Here is a 25,569-nt window from a genome sequence, read left to right as displayed (position 1 = left end):
ATAGCGCCCTCTAGCTCCACGCAAAAAAAAATGTAAACCCGGCAGCTTTTCAAACGCACTGAGGAAGTTTGTCCTTTGCCAGTGCCCGTCGGGAAGCTGGAGTCGGGAAGGCGGAGCTCCAATGAATGGTTGTCATGGCGGCGGCTGCAACTGCGGATTCGCTGTGGGAGGACCGAGATGTTCGCTTTGACATCTCTTCTCAGTGAGTGATGTGGCGCGAGCGCGTCCCCGCCCCTCTCGCCTCTCCCTCGCGGGTCGCAAGGGTCCGGCTTGACAGGAGTGGCGGTTCAACGGGCGAGCGCTTCGCGACCCCGTTCCCCGAGCAGCCTTTGTGGGATGCTTGTTGTCTTCCTCCTCCCGCTGCTCCCATGGGGACGGCCGGTCCTCACACTGGCCCCCGGCCCTCCCCATCCACGGGATTTCAAATCTATCTATCTATCTGTTTACATTTATATCCCGCCCTTCTCCGAAGACTCAGGGAGGCTTACAGTGTATAAGGCAATAGTCTCATTCTATTTGTATATTTACAAAGTCAACTTATTGCCCCCCCAACAATCTGGGTCCTCATTTTACCTACCTTATAAAGGATGGAAGGCTGAGTCAACCTTGGGCTGGGCTTGAACCTGCAGTAATTGCAGGCTATTGTGTTCTAATAACAGGCTCCTTATAGCCTGAGCTATTCCGGCCCCAAATCCTCATCTAGGGGCTTTTGCACACTTAATTCGTTCCTGTCAACCCTGTGACCGGGGGTGGGGGTGTGGGGGGTGGGGCTACAGGTAGTCCTCGACTTACCACTTAGCGGGCCAAGTTACAACAGCGCTGAAAAAAGGGACTGATGACCATTTTTCACACTTATGACCGTTGCAGCGTCCTCATGGTCACGGGATTTACATTCGGATGCTTGACAACTGATTCACATTTATGACATTGCCGTGTCCTGTAGATCCCCTTTTGCGACCTTCTGATAAGCCAAGTCAGTGGGGAAGCCAGATTCACTTAATAACTGTGTTACTAATTTAACAACTGCAGTGATTCACTTAACAATGTGGCAAAAATAAGTCGTAAGGTGGGGCCAAACTCACTTAACAGCATAAATTTTGGGCTCAATTGTGGTCATAAGTTGAGGGCTATCCTTACGATTTATATTGATATTGATTGTTTCCTGATTGCTTATTTGTACTCTATGACTATCATTAAGTGTTGTACCTTATGATTCTTGATGAACGTATCTTTTCTTTTATGTACACTGAGAGCATATGCACCAAGACAAATTCCTTGTGTGTCCAATCACACTTGGCCAATAAAAGATTCTATTCTATTCTATTCTATTTGTATTTTTTTTCTGGATCGGATCAGATTAACTGTTCAGGGATGCTTCATGGTTGAAAACCCTAAGGGCAGGGATAAGGCGCAGAAACTATATTTTTTTAATGCTGCTTCTATATATACTGTCTAATCTTCCTTACGCTCTTTTGGCGTGTGGGTGCCAGGAGTCAATGTTGACTCCTGGCAACTGCCTGGACTAGTCCCTGCAGTTTTCTTGACTAGATTTGACTTGACTAGATTTTAGAAATACAGGTAATCCTCAATTTACGACCGCAATTGAGCCCAAAATTTTTGTTGCTAAGTGCGACATTTGTTAAGTGAATTTTTCCCCATTTTAACAATCTTTCTTGCCATCATTGTTATGTGAGTTGCTGCAGTTGTTAAGTTAGTCACATGGTTGTTAAGTGAATCGGGCTTCCCTGATTCGGGGATTGTGTCAAAAGGTCACAAAAAACGGATCATATGAGCCCAGGACACTGCAACCATCATAAATAAGAGCCCAGAACACTGCAACCATCATAAATAAGAGCCAGTTGGAAAGTGTTTGAATTTTGATCACATGACCATGGGGATGTTGTAACGGTCATAAGTATGAAAAATGGTCATAAGTCACTTTTTTCAGTGCTGTTATAACTTTGAATGGTCATAAACAAATTGTAAATTGGTAGTTTGCCTCTTTGGGGCTGAGGGAGGGGGACTGGCCCAAGGTTACCCAAGCTGGCTTCATACTCAGTGCAGGACTAGAACTCATCATCTCCCATATTTTAGCTCCTGCATTAACCACTACACTAAACTAGCTCCTTTACATCTTATTTATTTTGGAAGACCTCATCCTACCTTACAGGATTGTTATTTGTAACTTGAGAGGCACATATATTGAGCATTTTTGATTGAATCAAAATTAAAACATTTTAATAATCTAATTCAAAAATGGTTGTCTGTTTTGAACTGAACAAAAGAAGGAAATTAACAGCTTTACGCCTGGAAAAGAGGATAATGTATTTCATTTGGCAATATGAATATTTGATGTGGCTGTTGATATAAATTTAATTGAACCTTCAGAAGAATTAACCATAAATGTAATGATTCAAGAAAAAACCTCTTGAATTGAATCATTCAGAAACAAAATATATTAAAAGTGATATTATCAGTGGATTCCCATCCAGGACGACCTGCTTCACAGTACTTGAAATGTGATTCTGAACAGGATTGTTTATACAGGAGCTGAGACTGGGATGAGACTGGGCCAATGGATGGCTTGATAGTTATAATTAAGAATTACTGTAGTGCTGTCATTTACTTTCTTAGCCCAATTTATTTTTCCTTTCAGCTCTTAAGTGTGAAGACAGAATAGCTATTAATTTTTTTAAGAACTTCTGGAATGGGATTTTTGGCTAATGAGAGATGCCAACCTGGTATAGAACAAGCCCTTTCACAGAAATTTTAGGCTGATGGGGATTTGTACATAATTGTTACCTCTCAGAATGCTATTCATATTCAATTAATTATGACTGACCTCTGTAATTAAAAACAAAACTATTTATAGCAATATTTAAGAATATAATATTGTTTTAGGCAAATGAAAATGAGACCAGGGGAGGTCCTCATTGATTGTTTGGAGCCTATTGAAGACACCAAAGGCAACAATGGAGAGAAAGGTAACATAGAGTTTTTAAAAGTAGGTTAAATTTGTTCCACAGACATTTCAAAGAAAGAAAAGTTTTTCTGCTTGATTGATTTTGAGCATATGCAATACAAAACCATGTATTCAGAATAGAATGAGAGAGAATGAGACAGCTTATTTTCTGTTTTTTCAGATATTTCATCTCCTAAAACTCTCGTGTGTTTGTTTGCATTAATGATAATCTCTCTTAATTAACAAATATACTTCTGCCAAATTATGGTATCCCCCATGGATGTAGATGAATTTTATTTTGCTTGTGAAGTTTGTGATTCACAATTATCTGAATTTATTAAATATAATTGTACAACACTGATTTGAAGGCCACAATTGTCTTCATTTGTTAAACTATGGTATTTATCTTCCACTTTTCCCCATGCTATCTGGTATTAGGGTTCTTTTCCCCACTTTTCTCAAATCTACAAAAAATCTGGTTCTTGAAATCTTTCGCTTTACCCTTTAATGTTTTGCTTCCTTAGTTTATTTCCCCCATAAATGCTTACATAAGATTGTTTGCTTCTAGGGATGGCATTCACAGTGTTTATTTATCTTGTTCTATAACTCTATTATATTCTTTTAAATCCTATATATTGAGAGCAAACTCATTCCTCAGTGTGGATACTTATTAATCAGTATTGCATTATCTACACTTAAAATATTTGTAAGTACAGGAGACCCTCACTCTTAACAGGACAGAAGGATGCTGAAGGAAAGATTGGCCAAGGTTTTGAAGATTCAGTATTATCTCCAGATTGAGGCAGCATGCTTCCAAAAGCAGTTACAGTGCAGAGACCAAAGAGGGAGACTATGTCCCATTTTCTATTTGCAAATATCGCAGAGCATCTGGCTGGTCATTGTAGAAACAAAATGCTTGCCTAAGACCGGCTTGACCTGATCCAGCAGGCCTGTGCATGCCACAGCTGCTATCTATTATTAAACTGGGAACATGCTGGTGAATCCTTCCTGTAAGAGAAGTCCGTTCATTTTCTAGCAGCCATCTCATAGTGACCTATTATAATTACTTCCAGCAAAAATAAGTTAAAAAAGAACAACAACAGCTACATTTATTAACAGGATTTCTCTCTGGGATTGTTGGTCAAAAATCATTGCTGTTTTATATTTGATTACATGTAAAAGTGTTCATGCACTTTTTTTTTCTGTTTCTCATATGTAAAAACAAAGTTACTGGATGTAGAAATTCCAATGATTTTTTTTTATTTCTAGGCAGACTCTTAGTAACAAATTTAAGAATTATTTGGCATTCTGTTGTATTGCCTAGAGTCAACCTCTGTAAGTATTTTTTCCCCTTTTTAATGTATATTTTGTCTATCCACACATCCCCAGTTGTTAATAATGTACAGTTTTTAAAAAGTCAGCCAAAAATTCTCCCTGATATATTTGTCAAATCTGTCAAATTATCACCATAATCTCCAAGGATTCCTGATGATTTATAACATCACTACTGCAACCTATAGCAACAGTATTAGCTGTTATTATGTGACGGAAGGCACACCTGGAGAGGCAGTGGGAAAGAGTTGGCAACACAGAGCTTCCTCAGAGAGAGGCCCAGATTAAGATACTGTGTAGTTCCAAGCTGGAGGAAGGAGAAGGTTCGGGGTAGCCATAGTCTAAAATCGCTCAGTATATACCTATTTAACTTAGAAGATTTCTTCTTTAGTTTGGTAAAATTCTGTGCATAGATAGAAGCAAATAAAAGATGGAATTCTGTTGGATTTTCTTATGTCATCTCTGGGCTTGGGCCTGACATATTAACTGTTATTAAAATAACCCAACCCTTTTCAGATTCTCATCAGACAGAAAAAGATACTGTTATTTCATTCATTTTAATGAGAGTCCTTAAAGTAGTAGCATCTTGGGCAGGAGGAGGAGAGGTAATGGTTATGTGGAAGCCTAAAAAAAATATGTTATGTATTTTAAAGTGTACCATACCCCTAATAGAAATACTGCTAGAGCAGTTACAGGTGGCAGGTGATGAACTTGTTTCTTTTTCTGCTATTGTTGGTGGTAAAGGAGTGGTAAGATGCATGGAGCATTGTAAAAGAAGTGAATTGGAAAGAGATTTTGAGGTCTGTTCTGTAGATAATAACAATGATAGAATCAAAAATGTTACTCAGGGTACTTTGTGGTATTACATTCACATTCCTCAGACTGTCTTAAATTTTATTGCTTGAGAAGTATGAAGCAATAGTAGATGATTTCAAAGCACTCTGGATATTATATATTAAATTGGAATTGTTAAAAATGAAAATGTTTTGCTTCACTTCACTTCCCACTAATCTTCTTGTGCTGTTATATATTTGCTGTGCATATATTATATAATGTTACTTTATACTAAAAATCTCTTATTAAATCACTATTCTAATGCTATGTGAATAGCAATGTTGTGTTTCTTTTCCCTAATTATTTAGCTGTTGGCTACAATTGCTTTGTGAATACAACAACAAGAACTGCTAACTCGGTAAGATTACAAAATTTGTTTTGAATCAGCCAGAATATTTTTCAAAATAGATATGTTGTTTTAAAATAATATAACTTGCTAATCATTATTTGCTTTACAGAGCTCCTTAAATTTCAAATACAAGAATATTAGTGATATCCAAGTTTTATATATGCATTATGGCATTGACTTGAATGAATTCACTTGAGTTGCATTAAGTTCTTCATTTAAAATGACAGATACTTAAACAGTTGGACGCAGAAGAAAAATGCAGGCAGTGATATCAAACAGGAAATTAATAACAAAAATATAGATTTTGCTAAAGATATGAAAGATTTGGTATATAAACTACAACGTATGATTATGGTCATGACTTCTGATTTGATGTCAGCTGGCATTCACAAATAGATAAGTATGTTCCAAACACAGAATAAGCATCTTCTGCAGCTCAAGTAGAAGCTCAAGTATTATTTCGATTTCCCAAATCGAAAGGGTACTATATTTTATCTCTTTCCAGTTCAACATCGGTAATTTGAAAAAGGTATACAAATAGTCCTTGGTTTATGGCAATCATTCAACAACTGTTCAAAGTTACAATGGCACTGAACATGAGGAACTTACAACCAGTCCTCAAAGTTCCATCCATAGCAACATCCTTGCATCACAAGATAATGATTCATGTACTTGGCAACCAGTCTGCAATTATGGCATCTCGCAGTCACACTTGTGACCTATCCTGCCAGTTTCCCTCAAAGCAAAATAAATTGGCAGGAGGTCACAAGACACTCCTGCTTCTGCCATTTTTTCACACCCCCACACTCCATAGCATCTGCCCACAGAAACCTGGCACCTTCCTGTAGTACCTGCCTACACATGCTCCATAATGCCTACCTACAACACACACATAGGTTTCGCTCCTCAGCCTGTTTGCCTGAGACTCCCACCTCCCATGTCATGAACATATGAAGTCTTCATGTAGTCCTAGTGTTATGACAGCAACTGGAATTTCTGGAATTGCCATTGCTATAGAATGTGGTCACATAACACTATGCTTTACAACTGCATCACTTAGCAACGTAAATTCCAGTCCCAGTTGTCATCATAACCTGAAGACTGTCTGATGAGCCTCCAAATGCTAATCCCCTAGCCCAGATTTCATTCCCTTTCCAAGGTTCTTTAACAGGTTACGTCAATAATAACTAGAATTTTTACAGAAGACAGGAAAATAACTATTGAAAAATAAAAATATGTGATGGCAAAGTAAGAATATTAATCAGATATACTTATGTGATATCTCATAATATCATTCAGGTAATTATTGATTGTTTCCTGATTGCTTATTTGTAGCCTATGACTATCATTAAGTGTTGTAAGTGTTGTACCTTGATGAAGGTATCTTTTCTTTTATGTACACTGAGAGCATATGCACCAAGACAAAGTCCTTGTGTGTCCAATCACACTTGGCCAATAAAAATTCTATTCTATTCTATTCTATTCTATTCTATTCTATTCTATTCTATAGATCTATCATCTCACATTAAGATAAATGTTCTCTTAATTCTACATTATTCCACATCATTTTATATAATAGCATCTTTGTTAATATAGTTTGGTCTTCAGATTTGACACATAAGAGAAAAGAGAGAGAGGTGGGGAGAAAGAACAATGATAGATATTGATTAATGCAGATATAAATAATTGGAATTTTAATGTAGGTCAGCTCTATTTAATGAGTTCATAATTAAAATTCACTTCACATGTTTTATTAAATGTGCAATTTAACAGAAATGATCTTTTATGTGCTTTACATTTACTGAACTTGGTTTTTATTATATATGAGTTGTTATCTACTCAAGGCATTTGTGATACAGCGGATTAGAAATATAGCACACATTTGTATCTCTCAAAAACAGAAGTGTAATATAATATGTAACTCTGTATAATATTTTTCAGAAATGTTAAATGACTATAATGTTCATTTCTTTTTTTCTTTTAAAAACTGCAATAAAATATTACATCTGATATTTTCTCTTATAGAAATTAAGAGGACAGACCGAAGCACTTTATATCTTAACCAAATGCAATAACACACGTTTTGAATTCATATTTACAAATGTGATTCCTGGGAGCCCCAGACTTTTTGCTTCTGTTATTTCTGTTCACAGGTATTTAAATTTTTTTTAAGTTTTATGTAGAAACACAAAAGATTCACTAAAGCAGCCCTAGCCAAATTAGCTAATTACATATGGTTGATTAGGTTTCAGAAATTTTGCTGTGTTGCTTTGAAATATAATACAATTTGGTATTTATAAATGCAAATCTCTGCCCTGTATTTCAAAATCCTTCCCTTACCATCCCTTTTCCACAACCTCCTCATTTTGTACATTTTAAAAGTCCATGACTGGTACTGGTATTTTATTTTAGGGCTTTTTATTTGAATCCGAATGCACTCATGCAGAAATAAGTGGCATACTTCTGGATATATTAAATGCTACTAATGACTATCAAAATTTTTAGGTCCAACTGTAATAAATAACAAGATGTTATTGTTTTCCAAGAAATGAATTTATATCGTTGTTTAGTTCTACTTTCATTTGTATCCTTTTTGTTCTTATTGTTATTGTTAATTAAATTTGTTTGCTGCCCATCTCACTGCAAGGGGAGTTCCTGAACTATGCATACCATTATCAGGAAATAACCAACTTAAAAGGACAATTTTACTGGGGAATACTAATATTGTTTTCAAATTCCTACAGTATCAACCATCTGAGTTTAATGCAATTTGTAGAAAAAAACCTTTCAGTATGTTCCCAACTTCTGAATGAAATGTTCATGTTTTCAGCCAAGCAGTTTTCCAGAGAAGAGGAGTGTTCAGTTACACATCTTTATCGTTTTACATAAATTATTTTTTATACAGCAAATCTTCTTGCACTTCAGCTTTTCAAATTACAAATAGATTTTTTTTATTGAAAAAGTTTTACAACAACAATTAAATTTTTCCCCTCCCCTCCCCCCTCCCCCTCCTTCCCCTCTCCCTCCAAACCCCCCCCCCCCGACTTCCCGGAGCAAACACAAGGTATAGTTCAATAAACAAACAGTCATACATTAAATTTTTAAAATCTAACACAATTATAATCCTTCTCTCTCACATAACCTGACTTCTTCCATTAAAATCAAAACAACATCCTTCATTCAAAGGCAATCTGAAATTTCTTAATCTGATATCTATTTTGAATATAATCAATCCAATTCTTCCATTCATTTAGATATTTTTCTTGAGTACTGTCTTTCAAGAAGGCTGAGATTTTAGCCATCTCAGCCAAATTGGAAACTTTCAATATCCATTCTTCTATTGTGGGTAATTCTTTTTTCTTCCAATATTGTCCAATCAACAGTCTTGCTGCTGTTATTAAGTTCAAAATCAATTTAGTCTCAATCACTGTACAGTCTGTTGTTATTCCCAAAAGGAAAAATTGTGGTAGGAACTTTATCTTCTTCTTCAGAACATTCTGCATAATCCACCAAATTCTTATCCAGAAAGACTTAATTTTCTTACAAGTCCACCATACATGAAAATATGTAGCATCATCACAATTACATCTCCAACATTTCGCTTGCATATCTGGATACATACATGATAATTTCTTAGGATCTAAATGCCATCTATAAAACATCTTATAAAAATTTTCCTTTAAATTCTGCACTTGCATAAATTTAACATTTCTAACCCAAATTTTTTCCCATGTTTCCAACATTATTGGTTCCTGAATATTCTGTGCCCATTTTATCATACAATCCTTTATTAAATCTCTTTCAGAATCTATTTCTATCAACACATTATACAATCTCTTTATATGCCCCTGGGTTTGATTTTTAATTTGTTTAACCCAATTTTTTCCCATGTTTCCAACATTATTGATTCCTGAATATTCTGTGCCCATTTTATCATACAATCCTTTATTAAATCTCTTTCAGAATCTATTTCTATCAACACATTATACAATCTCTTTTTATGCCCCTGGGTTTGATTTCTAATTTGTTTAACCAAATTTTCTTCATTTACAAATAGATTTTTTAATAATATTTATAAATATAATATTTATTATAAATATTACAATATATAATATATAAATATATAATAATTATATATTTATAATATAATATTTATTAGAATTATGTTCAGCTGCCAACTCAAACAGGCCAGAAAGCCAAGAAAAGGTTGAAATAAATGTTCCTGAATGGATCTTGCTGGCGGTATTCCTTAAGTGGGCTAAGTGGGTCGTATCCCTAACCCTAAAGGCCCTTTGAAAGAGGTGGCACAACCCAAATAGTTTTTTCAGGTAGAAAAGTGCTTAACAATTTACATGCCTCAACCTCTTAGAAGTGCTTTTTCCAGAGCATGGTTTGAATAACTCAATTCCTTGGCAAAGTATGGGAGATTTCATGGAGCTCCATTTGCAGAAAGACTGTATATGTGATGCTTCAGTGCTGAAGACATCATATATATCTTATTTCAGTGGTTCTTAACCTATGGTCCATGGACCCCCTGAGGGTCTACAGTGTCATCACAGGAGGGTCTGTGAAGGCTTGAAGAAAAGTCGTGATTTAAATCTTGAGTTAAGCCTTGGAGGTCCATGGCCACAAAAGTTATTAAAAGGGGTCCATGGTGAAGAAAAGGTTGAGATTTGCTGCCTTATTTGGTTGTAAAGAATACTTTGTAGCAAGGGCTGATTACTTAAGTTTTTTCTTAAAAATCTAAGAAATACTTGGGTACTAAGAATAAGCTTTTATTTTGTGCATTGAGTGAACATGTGTATTTTTTTTTTGAATAAGTTTAATTAAATTTTTCTTTTACAACATATTTTATGAACAAAGTATTGACCGGATCACATCTTGTTCAACTTATAACATAGTTATAGATTGATTGTTATAATCTATTCCAATCTTCTTTTTTGTTTTTTCCAAATTCAATTTACATATTTCAATTTCTGCCATGATATGTTTTCCCTACTTTTTTATCTTATCTTAATCTCTTCTTAATACATAGTATATAAACAATATCACCATCCGCCCTTCAAATCCTAATTTCTTAGCATTACTTCAATTAAGTATCTTATTTCTCCATTTATAAAGTATATTTCTCAAAATCCCCATCACATTTTTTGGCTATAAACTATGTACTTCATCTTATTCAATTTTCACTTTGAAAGCCTTTAATTGACCTTCCACATCTTATCTTAATCTCTTCTAAGTACCTAATAAGCAATATCAGTATCTGCCCTTGATTCCTAATTCCTTATTATAGCATCAATTAATTATTTTATTTCCATCATTTATAACATATTGTTTCAAAATCCCCATCGCACTTTTTTACATTTCAATTTTATCTCTTGATTTCAATTATTTTCATAATTAAACCAAATTACCACTTCATATTTCCTCGGCTGTTCATTTTGCAGTACACAATATACATCATCATATTTACTTTTTACAATTACTAATGTTAATACAGTTCCTTTAGATCTACTAATATATATTTTATTTTCCTTCCTCCTTTCTACTATTCTTCCCCTTTTAACCATTTTCTCTTGGTCTCTCCAGAATTCCACTTCTTAATAATTTTCTCCTACCATCCCATTCTCTTGTCTTCTTCTTTTTCTTTTTTTCTTTTTATATTTATTATATCTTTTCTCCTGAATCCTTTGTCTAACTTTTGATTCTATTACTCGCCTAGTTCACCCCCAGCTTTTACCTAATCTTTTCCCATTTCCTTCTCTTCCTTTTAATTGATTCTTTTTTGGAAAACATTCCTCCCTATCCATTCTTTTTTTGCCACTGTAAATCCCAGTGTGATCATCTAACTTTTTACCATCAATTCCTTTACCTTCAATATTATATTCTTGCTTCTCATTTATATTCTCTTTTTCCTGTTTAGTGTGTTCTAACAAAGTTTCTAACTTTTTATTGCCCTTTATTGATTCATGCACATTTTTAAGTATCTCAATTAATTCCTCATACATCCAAGACTCCATATTGTCAATTTAAAAAATTATTGATATTTTAATTTATATTTAATTAAGATTTAAGTTAAAGCTTAAAATACTCCTTAAAATTTCTCACAGCTCTTGTAGTGGTCAAGGTCACTGTTGTTATTTCTTTCAATTTTCAAGCCAGTTGTTGTAGTGCTTTCTTTCCACTAGAAGATGTCTCTCTCCAATCCACAATTCTCAAAACAACAAAGTATCCAGTTTACGAAAGTGTTTTAAATCCACATAGAAAATACTTTCTCTCAAATTTCTTTTTCTTTTATTGTTTTTAATTTCTCCAAGTTCAGTTTTAAATCCAATTGTAAAATTTCCTTTCTTGGGCTTTAATATTTTAACTTCCTCTTTGTTCTTCCTTCAGATTTCAAAACTGTCAAAATTATTTCAAATCCTCATTAAAAAGTACTTTTCCTCAGGTTTCTTTTTCTTGTATTAGTTTTAATTTCTCCAAATCCAATTTTAAATTCAAATATAAAGTTTTCTTTTCTGGCTTTTAGTACTTTAACTTCCTCTTTGTTCTTCTCCCTCCATTTAAATTCCCAAGTGCCAATTAGCTGCTCATTTCCTCCGCAGGACATCTTTTAAAGTGTTGGGTTTTTTTATTTCCATTTTTACCTGTAAGTTGGCCAGTCATTTACCTGTACCAGTACTCCATTCAAACACCGCTCCTGCACAAAATCTTATTCCAGTTGCCCCAGCTTCAAAGTGGTCATTTTTAATGGCTGCCGCCCCGCCGCCAGTTCAAAGAGCTGCCTCCAACCTTTTGAGGAACTTGCCTGTTCCTCTTGGTCATCCAAGGCGCCTCTCCTTCTTCACCGTCCCTACAGGACGGTTCTGGTCCGAAGACCCCCTGACAGTGGTTTGTCTGGCTGGATTTTCGTGAGGCTGGGTGGAACCCGTTATTTCCCAGCCAATCTTGCCGTGATGCTTCCAGTTTAACGTGTATTTCTATGAGTCTGCATCTTTTACCTCAAAAAATATCAAGAACCAGATGGGACACTTGCAGAAGACTGAGGTTGACTGCAGGGATGCTGATATATAATGAATATGTCTTACTTTTTTCTGTATATTCTTTTAACTGTTGCTTAATATTTACTCATCAGTAAATTAATTGGACTGAATTTTTATTATTATTATTATTATTATTTATTCAATTTTTATACCGCCCTTCTCCCGAAGGACTCAGGGCGGTGTACAGCCAAGGTAAAACAAACAATGTAATATACAATTTAAAATACGAATTAAAAAACTTATGACATAATTGGCCTAAAACTTTGGAACATAAAAACTAAAACCCATTAAAAATTAATAATAAAAATTTAAAACCAATAAAATTTAAGCCAGCCCCGCGCAAATAAATAAATGTGTTTTCAATTCGCGGCGGAAGGTCCGAAGGTCAGGTATTTGGTGTAAACCCGGGGGAAGCTCGTTCCAGAGGGTAGGAGCCCCCACAGAGAAGGATCTTCCCCTGGGGGCCGCCAGCCGACATTGCTTGGCGGACGGCACCCTGAGAAGTCCTTCTCTGTGTGAGCGTACGGGTCGGTGGGACGCATGAGATAACAGCAGGCGGTCCCGTAAGTACCCAGGCCCTAAGCCATGGAGCGCTTTAAAGGTAGTAACCAAAACCTTAAAGTATTGTAATTGTACACAAAATGGATTGTTTCATGGATACATTTAAATAAAATGAGATTAAAAATGATAATGTTAAAACTATGTATTCCACTATTTGTAGAGCTTACGAAACATCGAAAATGTACCGTGAGCTGAAGTTGAGATCCGCATTAATTCAGAACAAGCAATTGAGATTGCTACCAAAGGAACAAGTATACGACAAAATAAATGGTGTTTGGAACTTATCTAGTGACCAGGTATGATGTGGCATGAGAAAACAATATTAAGAAAGTGGTTTCCTAAAAAGTGTCTAATGTGCCAAAAGGATTGTATAATCTATACACAAACTATTTGATTATATTATGTAGGAATAGTAGACTATTTTAGCATTAATACTTCAGATCAAATCAAATCTTTATTACAGTCATAGACCAGCATAATTATTACTTCATTTTCCCATAAAGACTATCCAAGATACTTAACACTCAGGCCTAGTACAGGAAGTAATAATTATAGTAAGGAAAGAGAACACCACAGAAAATTTAGGAACAAAGAACAGGAGTATAGTAGTATAACAAGCATTGCATGTGTAAATGGGGAAAGCTATGTAAAGTAGCTTCAAGACAAATAACTTCTATGAAATCAGAAATAAAGTAAGTTAATATTGTCAAAGCAGACAGTTGAGATGGAGCTAGCCAGGTTCCTATAGAGTTGTGCAACCACAACTATGATGAACAGTGCATAAAGAGAAGTATGCATGTATATGTGCCAAAGCTACAAGTAGAGCAGGGTGGTTGTTGTTTTACTCTTTTAACATGCAAGAGAACTTTTGTATATACTCTCCATGCCATTTATTGTTAGTTAAAGAGGAAGGTAACCTGTCCATATTTCCTCTGCTTTATGATGTTTTAATTGAATATAGACCAGCAGTCACCAACAGTTGGTCAGTGGACCACTGGTGGTCTGTGAGAAAATTTTGGTGGTCTGCAGAAAAATCATTTGCATTTCTTATATTGCACTAAATCAGGGGTCCTCACACTATGGCCCCTGGGCCGGATACATGCAATGAACGTTTGTGTTGCTGCAGAGAGTCTCCTCCTTCGAGGTCTTTTTGTGTGGGTCGGAGGGGGGCAGAAATTCCAAGTTGGGGTCTGCTTCAGCCTCCTGGTGTGGGGCTTTGGGTGAAGGATGGAGGGAAGTTGTGCTGGTGGCGAAGAGCCAGAGGACCTTGTTCCAGTGGGACTGCATCACAGCCTGGAACTGGCTGACCATCTCAGCCCTCTAAGCCTCCAGGCGCCGGTACCTGGCCTTGCACTCCTGCAGGTTTTTCCTCTGCTTGGAAAGCCTATACCCATAGTCCTCAGTGAGGTGTTTCTACTGAGCCTCCTACTCCGCCAGATCCAATTTGAACTGATCCAGCTGTTTTGCCAACTCTTTCTCATTGTGGCTGCTTAGCTCCAACAAGTGGGCCTCTGATGGCTCAGCAGACTAAGTCTGTTATTAACACAGCTGCTTGCAATTACTGCAAGTTCAAGTCCCACCAGGCCCAACGTTGACTCAGCCTTCCATCCTTTATAAGGTAGGTAAAATGAGGACCCAGATTGTTGGGGGCAATAAAAGTTGACTTTGTATATAATATACAAATGGATGAAGACTATTGCTTAACACAGTTGTAAGCCACCCTGAGTCTTCGGAGAAGGGCGGGATATAAATTCAAATTTAAAAAAAAGAAAAGAAAAACTGCTTCCTGTTGGGGCCCTAGGGAGCCTGGGTGGGAAGGTGAAGAGTGGCTGGGAGAGGAGGTGTGAGTAGAGGCTGGCGAGGCGCCCCTCGACATGAGTAACACCAAGTTAGCCACACCCACTCAGTCACATGACCACCTAGCCACGCCCACCCATCCGGTCATTAGGTAGATTATACTAGTGATCCACAGGATTTAAAATTATGAATTTAGTGATCCCTGAGGTCCAAAAGGTTGGGGACCCCTGATGTAGACAACACATCAGGTTTATGTCAACAAGCATGGCTTGTCATGTCAGATGGAAATGTCACTACTCTGTAGCTTGAAAACCTAAAATTGTATACTTTTACAGCTATAAATCTAGTTCAGTGTTCCTTCAAAGAATCTGCTTTTATGTGGTATCTGTCTTTGAACTACTACAATATTTACTGCAATAATTATTATAGTTACAGTAATTAGAAAAAAATCAGCATAATTATCATAGGAAAGCATTGTTACATTTACAAAGAAATGTTGTTTTCTTTCCTACAGTTAGTTAGACTGTATTTTCTGAGGCAGGAACCACTAAAATTATTATCTGTCAACTTTGACTTTTATTAAACTTGTGTTATATAATAATGAAATATTGTAGCTCCTTAAAAAGTGGGATTAGTAATATTTATTTATATATTTATCAAATTATCAAGCTGCGATGCCTACCATCTCTCCAAAGGCAACTCTAGATGGCTTACAGTCATTGGATAAAATGCAATAAAACCTTAACGCAATAAATAAGGTTCTTAAATTAAAAAATGAAAATAAAACTAAGCTAGCTGGAGAGGGAGGAAACAAAATGCACACAGGTAGTAAGTGGGGTAGTCTCTACTCCATTAGCCACTTCCAACATCCCACCCCCACTCCCATTAAGGCCCCAGGCTAATTGGCATAGACATGTCTTCAAGGCCTTTTGGAAGGCCAAAATGAGGGGACCAGATCCGACCTCAAGGGACAAGATTTTTCTAGAGGGTGGGAGCCATAGTTGAAAAGGCTCTTCTGGACTCTGCCAGGAGAAATTCCTTGGATAATGGGGTCCACAGCATACCCCTTCTGCCGGCACAAGTGGGGTGGGCTAACCCCATCAGGGTGAACCAGTTTCTCAGATAGTCTGGACCCATACCATGAAGGGTTTTAAAGGTGATAACAACACCCTGAATTGGACTCTGAAGCAAACTGGCAGTCAGTGCAGGCTTGTGGAATAGCAATGTAGCATGAGACGCAGTGGCTCAGTAGGGATATGGTGGCTCAGTGGCTAAGATGCTGAACTTGTTGATTGAAAGGTTGGCAGTTCAGCGGTTCGAATCCCTAGTGGCGCATAATGGTGTGAGCTTCTGCCAACCTAGCAGTTCGAAAGCACGTAAAAATGCAAGTAGAAAAATAGGGACCACCTTTGATGGAAAGGTAACAGCGTTCCGTGCGCCTTTGGTGTTTAGTCGTGCTGGCCACAAAAACCACGGAGATGTCTTTGGACAGTGCTGGCTCTTCGGCTTTGAAATGAAGATGGGCACCGCCCCTTAGAGTTGCGAACGACTAGCACATATGTGAGAGGGGAACCTTTACCTTTACTTTATGGGCCACCCTAGGGGCTCCAAGAACTGTCCGTGCAGCTGTTTTCTGGCAATTGTTGCTCAGTTGTTTCTAACTCTGTGAATCAATTCAAATCTTTATTACAATTATGGACCGGCACAGCTTATTCAGTTGGATCCCAGGAATTATTTTTTTAAAAACTCACAAAGGAAACATTTTCTCACATACAGTTGTTTTAACATCTAAGAATTTAGCTAAAAATAGGAAGAAAATCAGCCTTACAGAGCAGAACAGCTCTTTTTGAATACTGTCACTTTGATGTCAGTAGTTGCCTCTGGAACAGCCTAAATTTAACTTGCATGCCATTGTATTTGAATGGCATATTATTTTGAGAACTTGGCAGGAACGCCAAAGTGTTTCCTCCTTTGTGCCATGATTTCTTTCTATTACAGGTGATTCCCAATGAGTTTCTTATTTAAATAAGCATTTAAATGTCAGTTTTACTTTAGGAAATGTGCTGTTCTATTTAGATTTTACACAAATATGTAGACATATGAAGGATTCAAGGAGCCTGGTTTATTTTGCTATCTTTCTTTTTCTAGGGAAACCTGGGTACATTTTTTATTACAAATGTAAGAGTAGTTTGGCACGCTAATATGAACGATAGCTTTAATGTCAGTATACCATATCTGCAAATTGTAAGTAGCTACAATTATCTCTCTTATTAATAATTATCATATATGATATTATTTTAATTATGCAAAATGTATATTTGGCTCTTGCAGATTAAAATTACTAACCTTTCAGCTCCCCTACCAGATCACCCATAAGTGCTCATAAGGGGCTGTATGGCTTGTTAGGGTTTAATTATATGTGAAGCTATTGCTTTGTTAATATGTTACTCCATTTTCAAATGGCTGTAATTATTAGGATGGTGTCATTTGAAAAGGAAATGTTTAAGCTTTTCTTCCCTAACTACAATCTCATAGAAGAGGAGGACTCATTTCTCAGACTAATTATCTTTTTGTTGAGATCGTGGATAAGTATCTATGACATTTGTTTGTGTATACTGTTGTGACAAAAAGAAATAAAAAAAAAAGTAGTAGAGACATCATACACATCACTGTCACTGACTCATCTATCTACCACAACTGTTTGTCATTGAAAAAAACCCTGCAAATTGCATGACATTCATGCAATTAGACTCATGTCTAAAGTACTAAAGATCTCTTTATCACGTTTATGAGGCAAGTTAGCAGTATTTTCATTCTAGTGAAACGGGAGCCGGGGGGGGGGGGGAATTAAGCAATAGGACATATTAGAGGTGGTATGATGAGTGGCATTAGGTGTGTGTAAACTAGAAACTTTGCTTTGGATGTCATGGTCTAAATTAGGAAATTATATCACTCTTTAAATGTGCCAAACATTATTTGGTTGCCAAGGTAATTATTGTTATGCCAGCTAAAAGTGTTGTGGAGTAACCACACAAATATTAAACTCTGATTGAAATTCACAAAAGTTAGCTTTTTCATTTCCTTTTTAGTGTGTTTTTTGGTTTTGTCCTTTCAAATATTTTGCATAATTACAAAGATCTTAATTGCAAGAGATTGCATTAATATTTTCAGTTACTTTTGTTAAGAATTTACTTTAAAAATGTTTTAACATATATATTTTTATAATCTTTGCATCCAGCGTTCTATAAAGATTAGAGATTCAAAATTTGGCTTGGCACTTGTCATTGAAAGTTCTCAGGCGGTAAGTAACTAATGGCATAATTTATTTATTTCAGTTCATATACCATTTGATTTACGATAAATATTTTTTACTTTTTGTTATTCAGTTCTATTATTCTGTTCTGTTATTCAAAGAGAAATTGTTGCCTGGTATTATACTTGGTAAATAAGCATAAGTAATGAAAAGACATAATAATGACCATGATAAATTAGCAGCAGATGACCAATCAGATCTCTGAATGAAACATGGCATACCAGCTTAGTCATGTACTATATTTGAGCAATGTGTTCCTTTAAAAATTGTAAGTGCAGTCTTGAAACTATCTGCTTCTAAGACGTTGGAGTAAGACTGTGAATAAATGGCTTTGGAAATGTATGTGTCATTGCTGATTACTTTTCTCATGCTGCTGCTGAGATTAGTATTTAAAAATAGCTTCCAGCCTTGAATTGTCCAGTTGCTTTGGTAACAGTATCTTAAAAATTTATTCATTCACAAAAAAATGGTACATGAAAATGAACACACGAAAAGCCAACTAAAATGCATTATATAATATATATGTATATTAGGTAGTGTTTGTGTGTGTGTGTATATACACATACACATGCACACATTATGTACAGACACGTATATAATATATCTCCTATGTGATAGATAAATAGATAGATAGATAGATAGATAGATAGATAGATAGATAGATAGATAGATAGATAGATAGATAGATAGATAGGCAGGCAGGCAGGCAGGCAGGCAGGCAGGCAGGCAGGCAGGTAGGTAGGTAGGTAGAATCTTTCTGCATGTCTGGTTAAGAAGTAACTCCCACTGCAGCTTCTAGTTTTCTTAAATGTTCGATTTATCTGAATATATTACATATTTAACTATGATTTAAAGTGATACTGTGCCATTGACTTTCATATGATAATGAACCATTTTAGACTTTGTAAAATATACTTGATTTACTAATTGGATAATTATACGGGTGCATAATTTTTAATATATAATATATAATTACGCTCAAGCATAATCATTGTGCAAGTTTTATTTAACATATTACTCTCTTACAGACTGGAGGATATGTGCTTGGATTTAAGATTGACCCAGTTGAAAAACTGGAGGAAACTGCAAAAGAAATAAATTCATTGCATAAAGTATTTTCAGTCAGTCCTATATTTGGAGTAGACTATGAAATGGAAGAAAAGGTACACTTTTTGAAATTGTAATCAATCCCTGCTTTTGTTTAAAGGTGTTAAAGAAATGTATGTTGTTGTTTCAAATTGTTTTTTTTGTCAATATTCAGCCTCAACAGCTAGAAGATTTGAAAGTAGAACAAATAGAGGAAGATGTAGAAATAGAGGCAAATGAGCCGACAGATGCCTTTGTGGTAAGTGTCTCTTAAAGCTAATAACTTTTGTATTGTTTCTCCCTGTACACTTGGGTGTACTAAACTGGTCAATAAATTATAATGAGCTCACAGCCCAGGTCAAAATGTTAATAAACTAAGATATTTGTCTTGGATGTAATATTATACTAACAATTATTACTTTATACTATTGATCAAGTTATCGAAGAAGTTATGAGTTAAATATAGGTAGTTGTCTTTTATTCATTTGCTTATTTATAACTATTGGGTGCTGCCTATTCAAGAAACAGTTTATTTTCAAACAGTGAGCAGTAACATTACACTAAACAAGAAATCCCAGGTCTCTCCTTAATACTAGGAATAAATCAGTTGTTTGGTTGCATGTGATATATCAGATCAAAGCTAATTGTTTATTTGCCGTAAATTCTATATTTAGAATAGTTATATAAAATTATACATATTAATAGGAATGTCTTGAAAAACAGGATTTTAAATTGAAAATGAATTTATTTTATTTAATACTAAGTAAATGACATAAGAAATGAGATTTTGATATCTTTGAGATAATGGCTTTTCAATGAATTAATTTACTGCCTGAATTTCAGTTAAAAATAATGCTGAATGCCACAATAACTTATTTTTATTTTTTTATCATAGGCTTATTTTGCTGATGGAAACAAGGTATTTTTTAAAGTTACAATAAAACTGACTTAGTTTCTTGTTAACAGTATTAACCACAATTTGCTTACATTTTTTTTCTTCTTCTTGTTGTCCTGCAACTAGCAACAAGATCGTGAGCCTGTTTTTTCTGAAGAGCTAGGACTTGCCATAGAGAAGCTAAAAGATGGATTCACATTGCAAGGACTCTGGGAAGTAATGGGTTGATATTCATCTTAAAAAGATGTAATAATTGACAAAATATATTTTGTCTCTAAAAGTCATGCTGCAGTCTTTTTAATCAATCAAGCTATAGCTACCTCTTTTATATAGATTGCAAGAAAAAAAATAGTGTTCTTATATAGTTTTAACATAATATCTTGTATATATATTTAAGCTGTGCTTTGTCTCTTTATACAGTACTTCAGCTGCTTGCATTTAATATCCATTATGTATTATTTAAATAGCACTGTAAATAAAACTGATAGTTTGTATTGTAAACTGAGAAAAGATGTTCTAAATTTGAATGTTGTGGTTGCTTTGGTAGCTATGTTGTTTTTCCTCTATATCTTTCAGCCGTGGCTCACAATCGGTCCTAAATGAAGAAACTAAATAGTTCATATTTTCAAGTTTGAAAATAATTTTGCTGGGCCTTGAGACTCAAGGGAAGTTTATTTTGAATAGTCTTTCCCACTGGAATCCATACATAAGGGAGATATAGTGCTGCTCCTTGTCCCAGGTTGTGTCTCCTCTCTGACAATGAAAAGTTTGGAATGAATATATTGGGGAGTAACTCTGATTTACTCTTGTAGGAAGTTAGCACCCACCCCCTCCTAGAAGAATGAAATATTTTGGAAAATATTAAAAAGGCAGAATATGTTTCCCTGGATGAGAAATTGAGAAACATGTTTTAAGGACAAAGCAGCCCCCTGCAGCTTCCAGCCTCCCCCCACCTTTGTCAATGGGTCAGAGACAGAAACTCACCCTCCCACACACACCTTTGTCAATGGACCATCATCTGCAACACAATAGGACCCATCTAGCAACAGAAACTCACCACATGGCACCTGGGAAGATTACATCAGCCAGCAAGGCTAGCTAAGACCCCACCCCCTGGGAGTCTGACAACAATCAGGATACTCTTCCTGTGCCCCAGGAAGTTCAAAGCTCAGAGAAAGCATAAAGCCAGGGCACGCTCAGCAGCTCACTCTCTTTTCTGTTCAGGAACTCAAGCCACGTGATCCTGACCACCATTAAACCATCTTTCCAAGCAGTCTCCATGTTTCCAGTGTCTTTATCCCCATTTGGAACTGAACCCAGATGGACGTTTCTTCCAACACTGAAGTAATTTACTAGTTTCTGGACTAAGAGGTTGGCTGGATTACTTGGCAGAATTACCCCTGATCAGCCTCTTTGGCCATTGATACAAAGCAGCTTATTTTTAAAAACAAAACAAAACAAAAACAGGAAATGAAACATCTTAAGCAATTCATAGGACTAAAATAAAAGAAAAAGTGAATAGATCCAAATACAGTCTAAAGCTCAAGTTTTGATCTACAAACCTAAGTGAACCAAGCTTACTTCACTCTTGCATCCCAGAAAATTGCCAGGAAGATTTTTTTAAAAAAAGTGACACAGTCCCTATTAAAGTAGAAATCAAACTGGATCTTCTTCTGCTCGGCAGTGGCAAAGCAGCATTTGGAAGATCAAACGTCTCATCTACTCAGGTAGATTCCAGCTGGGTAGGGTTTAGCTGAGGAGACGGAAGCTTCCTCTTACAAGGTTATCTGGGCTAGGCTTAAGCCTGTGGATCCTGAGGGATTTGATAGGGATCTCTGTGCTGTTAACTTAGCCACCTGTGCCCTGGACTCCTGTCTCACCTAGTTAATGAAACATGCCAGGTAATGAATGACTGGTGGTGGGCAGCCCCTTGAGTGAGAAGACATTATCGCCTGCATTTGGAGTTTGGTGAATCCCTTCTCCAGAAACCATTGCTCAGCTCAGTTGTTTTAACTATCAACCGATCTCCAACATTTCCCTTTTTTTTTTTAGAGAAGATTATTGAGAAGGATGTTGGGCTACAGTTGCAAAAGGTCATGGGTGAAACCTATTCGCCCTTTTTAATCAGGATTCACGTTGGGTGTGGGATCAAAACTGCAGTAGTTGCTGTTATTGATGACCTTTGGCAGAACAAGAAGGGGAGAATGACTTTCTCGGTCCTGCTTAATCTTTTGGTAACTTTTGATACCACCAACCATAGTATTCTTCTGAGCCAGTGACAAGAATTAACTGAACTCTTAACTCAGTGGTAGTCAACCTGGTCCCTACCGCCCACTAGTGGGCGTTCCAGCTTTCATGGTGGGCGGTAGGGGTTTTGTCCAATACTGAAGCACTTTCCTTTTTTTTAATTTAATTGACTTTTTAAAAAAAAATTCATAGCATCATTTAAAAACCTTTTCATTAGGTTTTCATAAAATTCCATGTGACAATGTAACTTTCTGAAAATATACTATTTTTTTTTTATTTGCATTTATATCCCGCCCTTCTCCGAAGACTCAGGGCGGCTTACACTATGTCAAGCAATAGTCTTCATCCATTTGTATATTATATACAAAGTCAACTTATTGCCCCTAACAATCTGGGTCCTCATTTTACCTACCTTATAAAGGATGGAAGGCTGAGTCAACCTTGGGCCTGGTGGGACTTGAACCTGCTGTAATTGCAAGCAGCTGCTGTTAATAACAGACTGCATTAGTCTGTTGAGCCACCAGAGGCCCTATATTTGTATCGGCCATGCAGAAGTTTAGTTCATGTTACCTAAGTGAAACTAAATGGCGCTATAGTGCGACCGCAAACAAAAGAGCCTCGTCCCAGAATAGCTCACACATCTCCCCCCACACCACCCAGCTGTAACAGACAAGCAGAGCTGGTAGCTGGTGCCCCCTCCCCCAAACCCAATCTACAATGTGTGAGAGGCATTCACAGATGATGATAACACAGCGCATTACTGTGGAACCGATGGGCGGTTAGAAAATTTTACTACTAACAGAGATACAAAAGTGGGCGGTAGGTATGAAAAGGTTACTACCCCTGTCTTAACTGTTAAGCAGTGGTTCTCCTTCCTGAATAGTGTGTTCCGGTTGATAGTATTGGAAGAGAAGAAGTCAAGGCCTAGAGAGCTCCAGTTCGGGCTGCCACAAGTCATTTTGCTTCTTTCTCTGCTATTTTACGTCTTTTTTAAATCACTGGGAAAAGTCACTGGTGGCACAAGATAATCTGGTATTTCGTCAATATGCTGCTGATGCCAAGTGTTAACCACAAGCAACCAAAACAGCTCCAAAAATGATTAAATAAGTTTCTTTAGTAAAGTCTATGGAGAATCTCAGTCATCCAAGTCATGGTTGTCCCAAAGGTGCTTTTTCAAGAAGCAACTGGACTTTCGGAGTTTTCTTTGAAGACATTTCACTTCTCATCCAAGAAGCTTCTTCAGCTTCTTTAGTAAAGAACACACTTTATTTCTTTAGTAAAGAATCCTTAGGAAATGACACATATACTGCTAATGTCTTGACTTTATAAGCTTCCTCTTCCCCTTCAGCCAGTGGTTCCACCACATCCAATTATGGGCATCCTTCCTGAGCCTGACAGAAGTTGTGGTGGAGGACTTGACCTGTGCCCAAAAGGTGATAGGGAGAAACAAACTTACTGAACCCCAGCAAGAGACAATGGCTGTGAATTCATAAACCATCTGAATATATAGTATATTGAGAAGTATTGCTAAATGTCAATGTAAGTAGAATCAATTAGTAATACTTAAGTCTTGTAAAAGCCAGCAAGATTTATTCTTCAGATTTAGACTAGCACAGCCAGTGAAGTCTAAAAATTATATATGTGAAATTCAATACAATGTTTCAAAAAAAAAGCTTTGGATAACATCGTGATCCAATGAAAATTAAAGACTGTACAGATAATTCTTGAGTTACAACAGCAATTGGGACTGGGATTGCTATTGCTAAGCAATGCGGTCATAAATGACAATGCCATGTGACCCTATCGTTTCGTGCAGTTCCAGTTGCCATCATAACTCCAGGACAATACAGGTCATTAAGCAGGAGCCCTAGGGGTGAGGAGGTACCAGTGGGGGGTCATAGGTGGTGAAGGAGCTATGGGCAAGCACAGATTACAGAGCTCAGGTGGGTGGGACTGCTACAGAGTATGAAATCCTTACATACTCCATAGTGGGGCTATTCAGGACAAAAGGCATTGGGAGAAACTTATAGAGCAACTTGTTACTTTCCTTGTCAGTTTCCCCATTGACTGACTGTGGGCAGGGAAGGTAGCAAATGGTGATCACATGATTGTGGGGATGCTACAATGTCTGCAACTTCCCGGCCCAGTCATAGGTTTCCCCATTTCAGTGCTGTTATAATTTGGAATAGTCACTGAACAAGTGATTATAAGTCAAGGACTACCTATAGTGGAAGACAGTACTCAAGCTCACAAATACTTAATGCTTTGTTATGATTTCATTGATTCAACTTAAACCAGAGATGGGTTTCAGCAGGTTCTGACCAATTCTGGAAAACCGGTAGCGGAAATTTTGCGTAGTTCGGAGAACTGGTAGTAAAAATTCTGATTGGCCCCCCACATCCCATCTATTCTCTGCCTCCCAAGTCCTAGCTGATCAGGAGGAAATGGGGATTTTGCAGTAACCTTCCCCTGGATGGGGAAGGGAATTGAGATTTTACAGTATCCTTCCCCTGCCACGCCCACCAAGCCACACCCACCAAGCCACACCCACAGAACTGGTAGTAAAAAAATTTGAAACCCACCACTGGCTTAAACCCTTTTCCTCTTTGCAGTCTATTTTGATTCATAAATGATAGAGAAAACATCTTTAATTTGGTTGAGCATTCATGCCCAGACTGCTCCTATTCCCTGAATTGCTGTTTGAGACTCAACCCTAATTTTATGTTAAATCACTGCACATGCTGCAAAACAGTGAGATGAATGACTCCAGTAATAGGCTAAAATAAATCCCCAAATTTATCCCCTAGCACGGCTTTTGGAGGAATTTGTTTTTACTGGCATGTAGATTGAAGACTTTCAGTGAAACAATAATCTTTATAGGAGGTTTCAGTCAGGACTGGCTGTTGGTCATCATACTTTCACCTGCTAACTTCCATCTTTTTTGATTCATACTTGAGCTGAAGTATTAAGTGACACGAAAGTTATAGGAACCAATTTCTTAGTCACTACATTCAAACCTAATTCTGCACTCCTGCTAAGTCACAATGCTAAGTATACTTTACAAGTAGCCTCCATCATTCAGCATGTGTAATAAGTAAAACTGATTCCCTAGTGACTAAAGTAACAGTTGCTTCTTTCAACCCATGACAG

The 25,569-nt window shown here is 36.7% G+C and overlaps 1 protein-coding gene across 1 annotated transcript; it reads left to right on the top strand.

The window, feature by feature from the left end:
• Positions 1-110: 110 nt before the first annotated feature.
• On the top strand, positions 111-25,552 carry BBS5 (Bardet-Biedl syndrome 5). Its single transcript, XM_058191087.1, has 12 exons — positions 111-202; positions 2,902-2,984; positions 4,232-4,297; positions 5,437-5,486; positions 7,503-7,630; positions 13,242-13,377; positions 17,027-17,122; positions 18,117-18,179; positions 19,220-19,354; positions 19,453-19,536; positions 20,173-20,196; positions 20,299-25,552. Exons 1-12 carry the CDS (start codon positions 126-128, stop codon positions 20,398-20,400), a joined length of 1,044 nt encoding a protein of 347 aa, XP_058047070.1. The 5' UTR covers positions 111-125; the 3' UTR covers positions 20,401-25,552.
• Positions 25,553-25,569: the final 17 nt, after the last annotated feature.

The sequence above is a fragment of the Ahaetulla prasina genome, chromosome 1 (assembly GCF_028640845.1).
Source record: "Ahaetulla prasina isolate Xishuangbanna chromosome 1, ASM2864084v1, whole genome shotgun sequence".
NCBI classification, from domain to species: Eukaryota; Metazoa; Chordata; class Lepidosauria; order Squamata; family Colubridae; genus Ahaetulla; species Ahaetulla prasina.
Note: the sequence above shows the minus strand (reverse complement) of the source record. Positions and strands in the feature narration are given on the sequence as shown.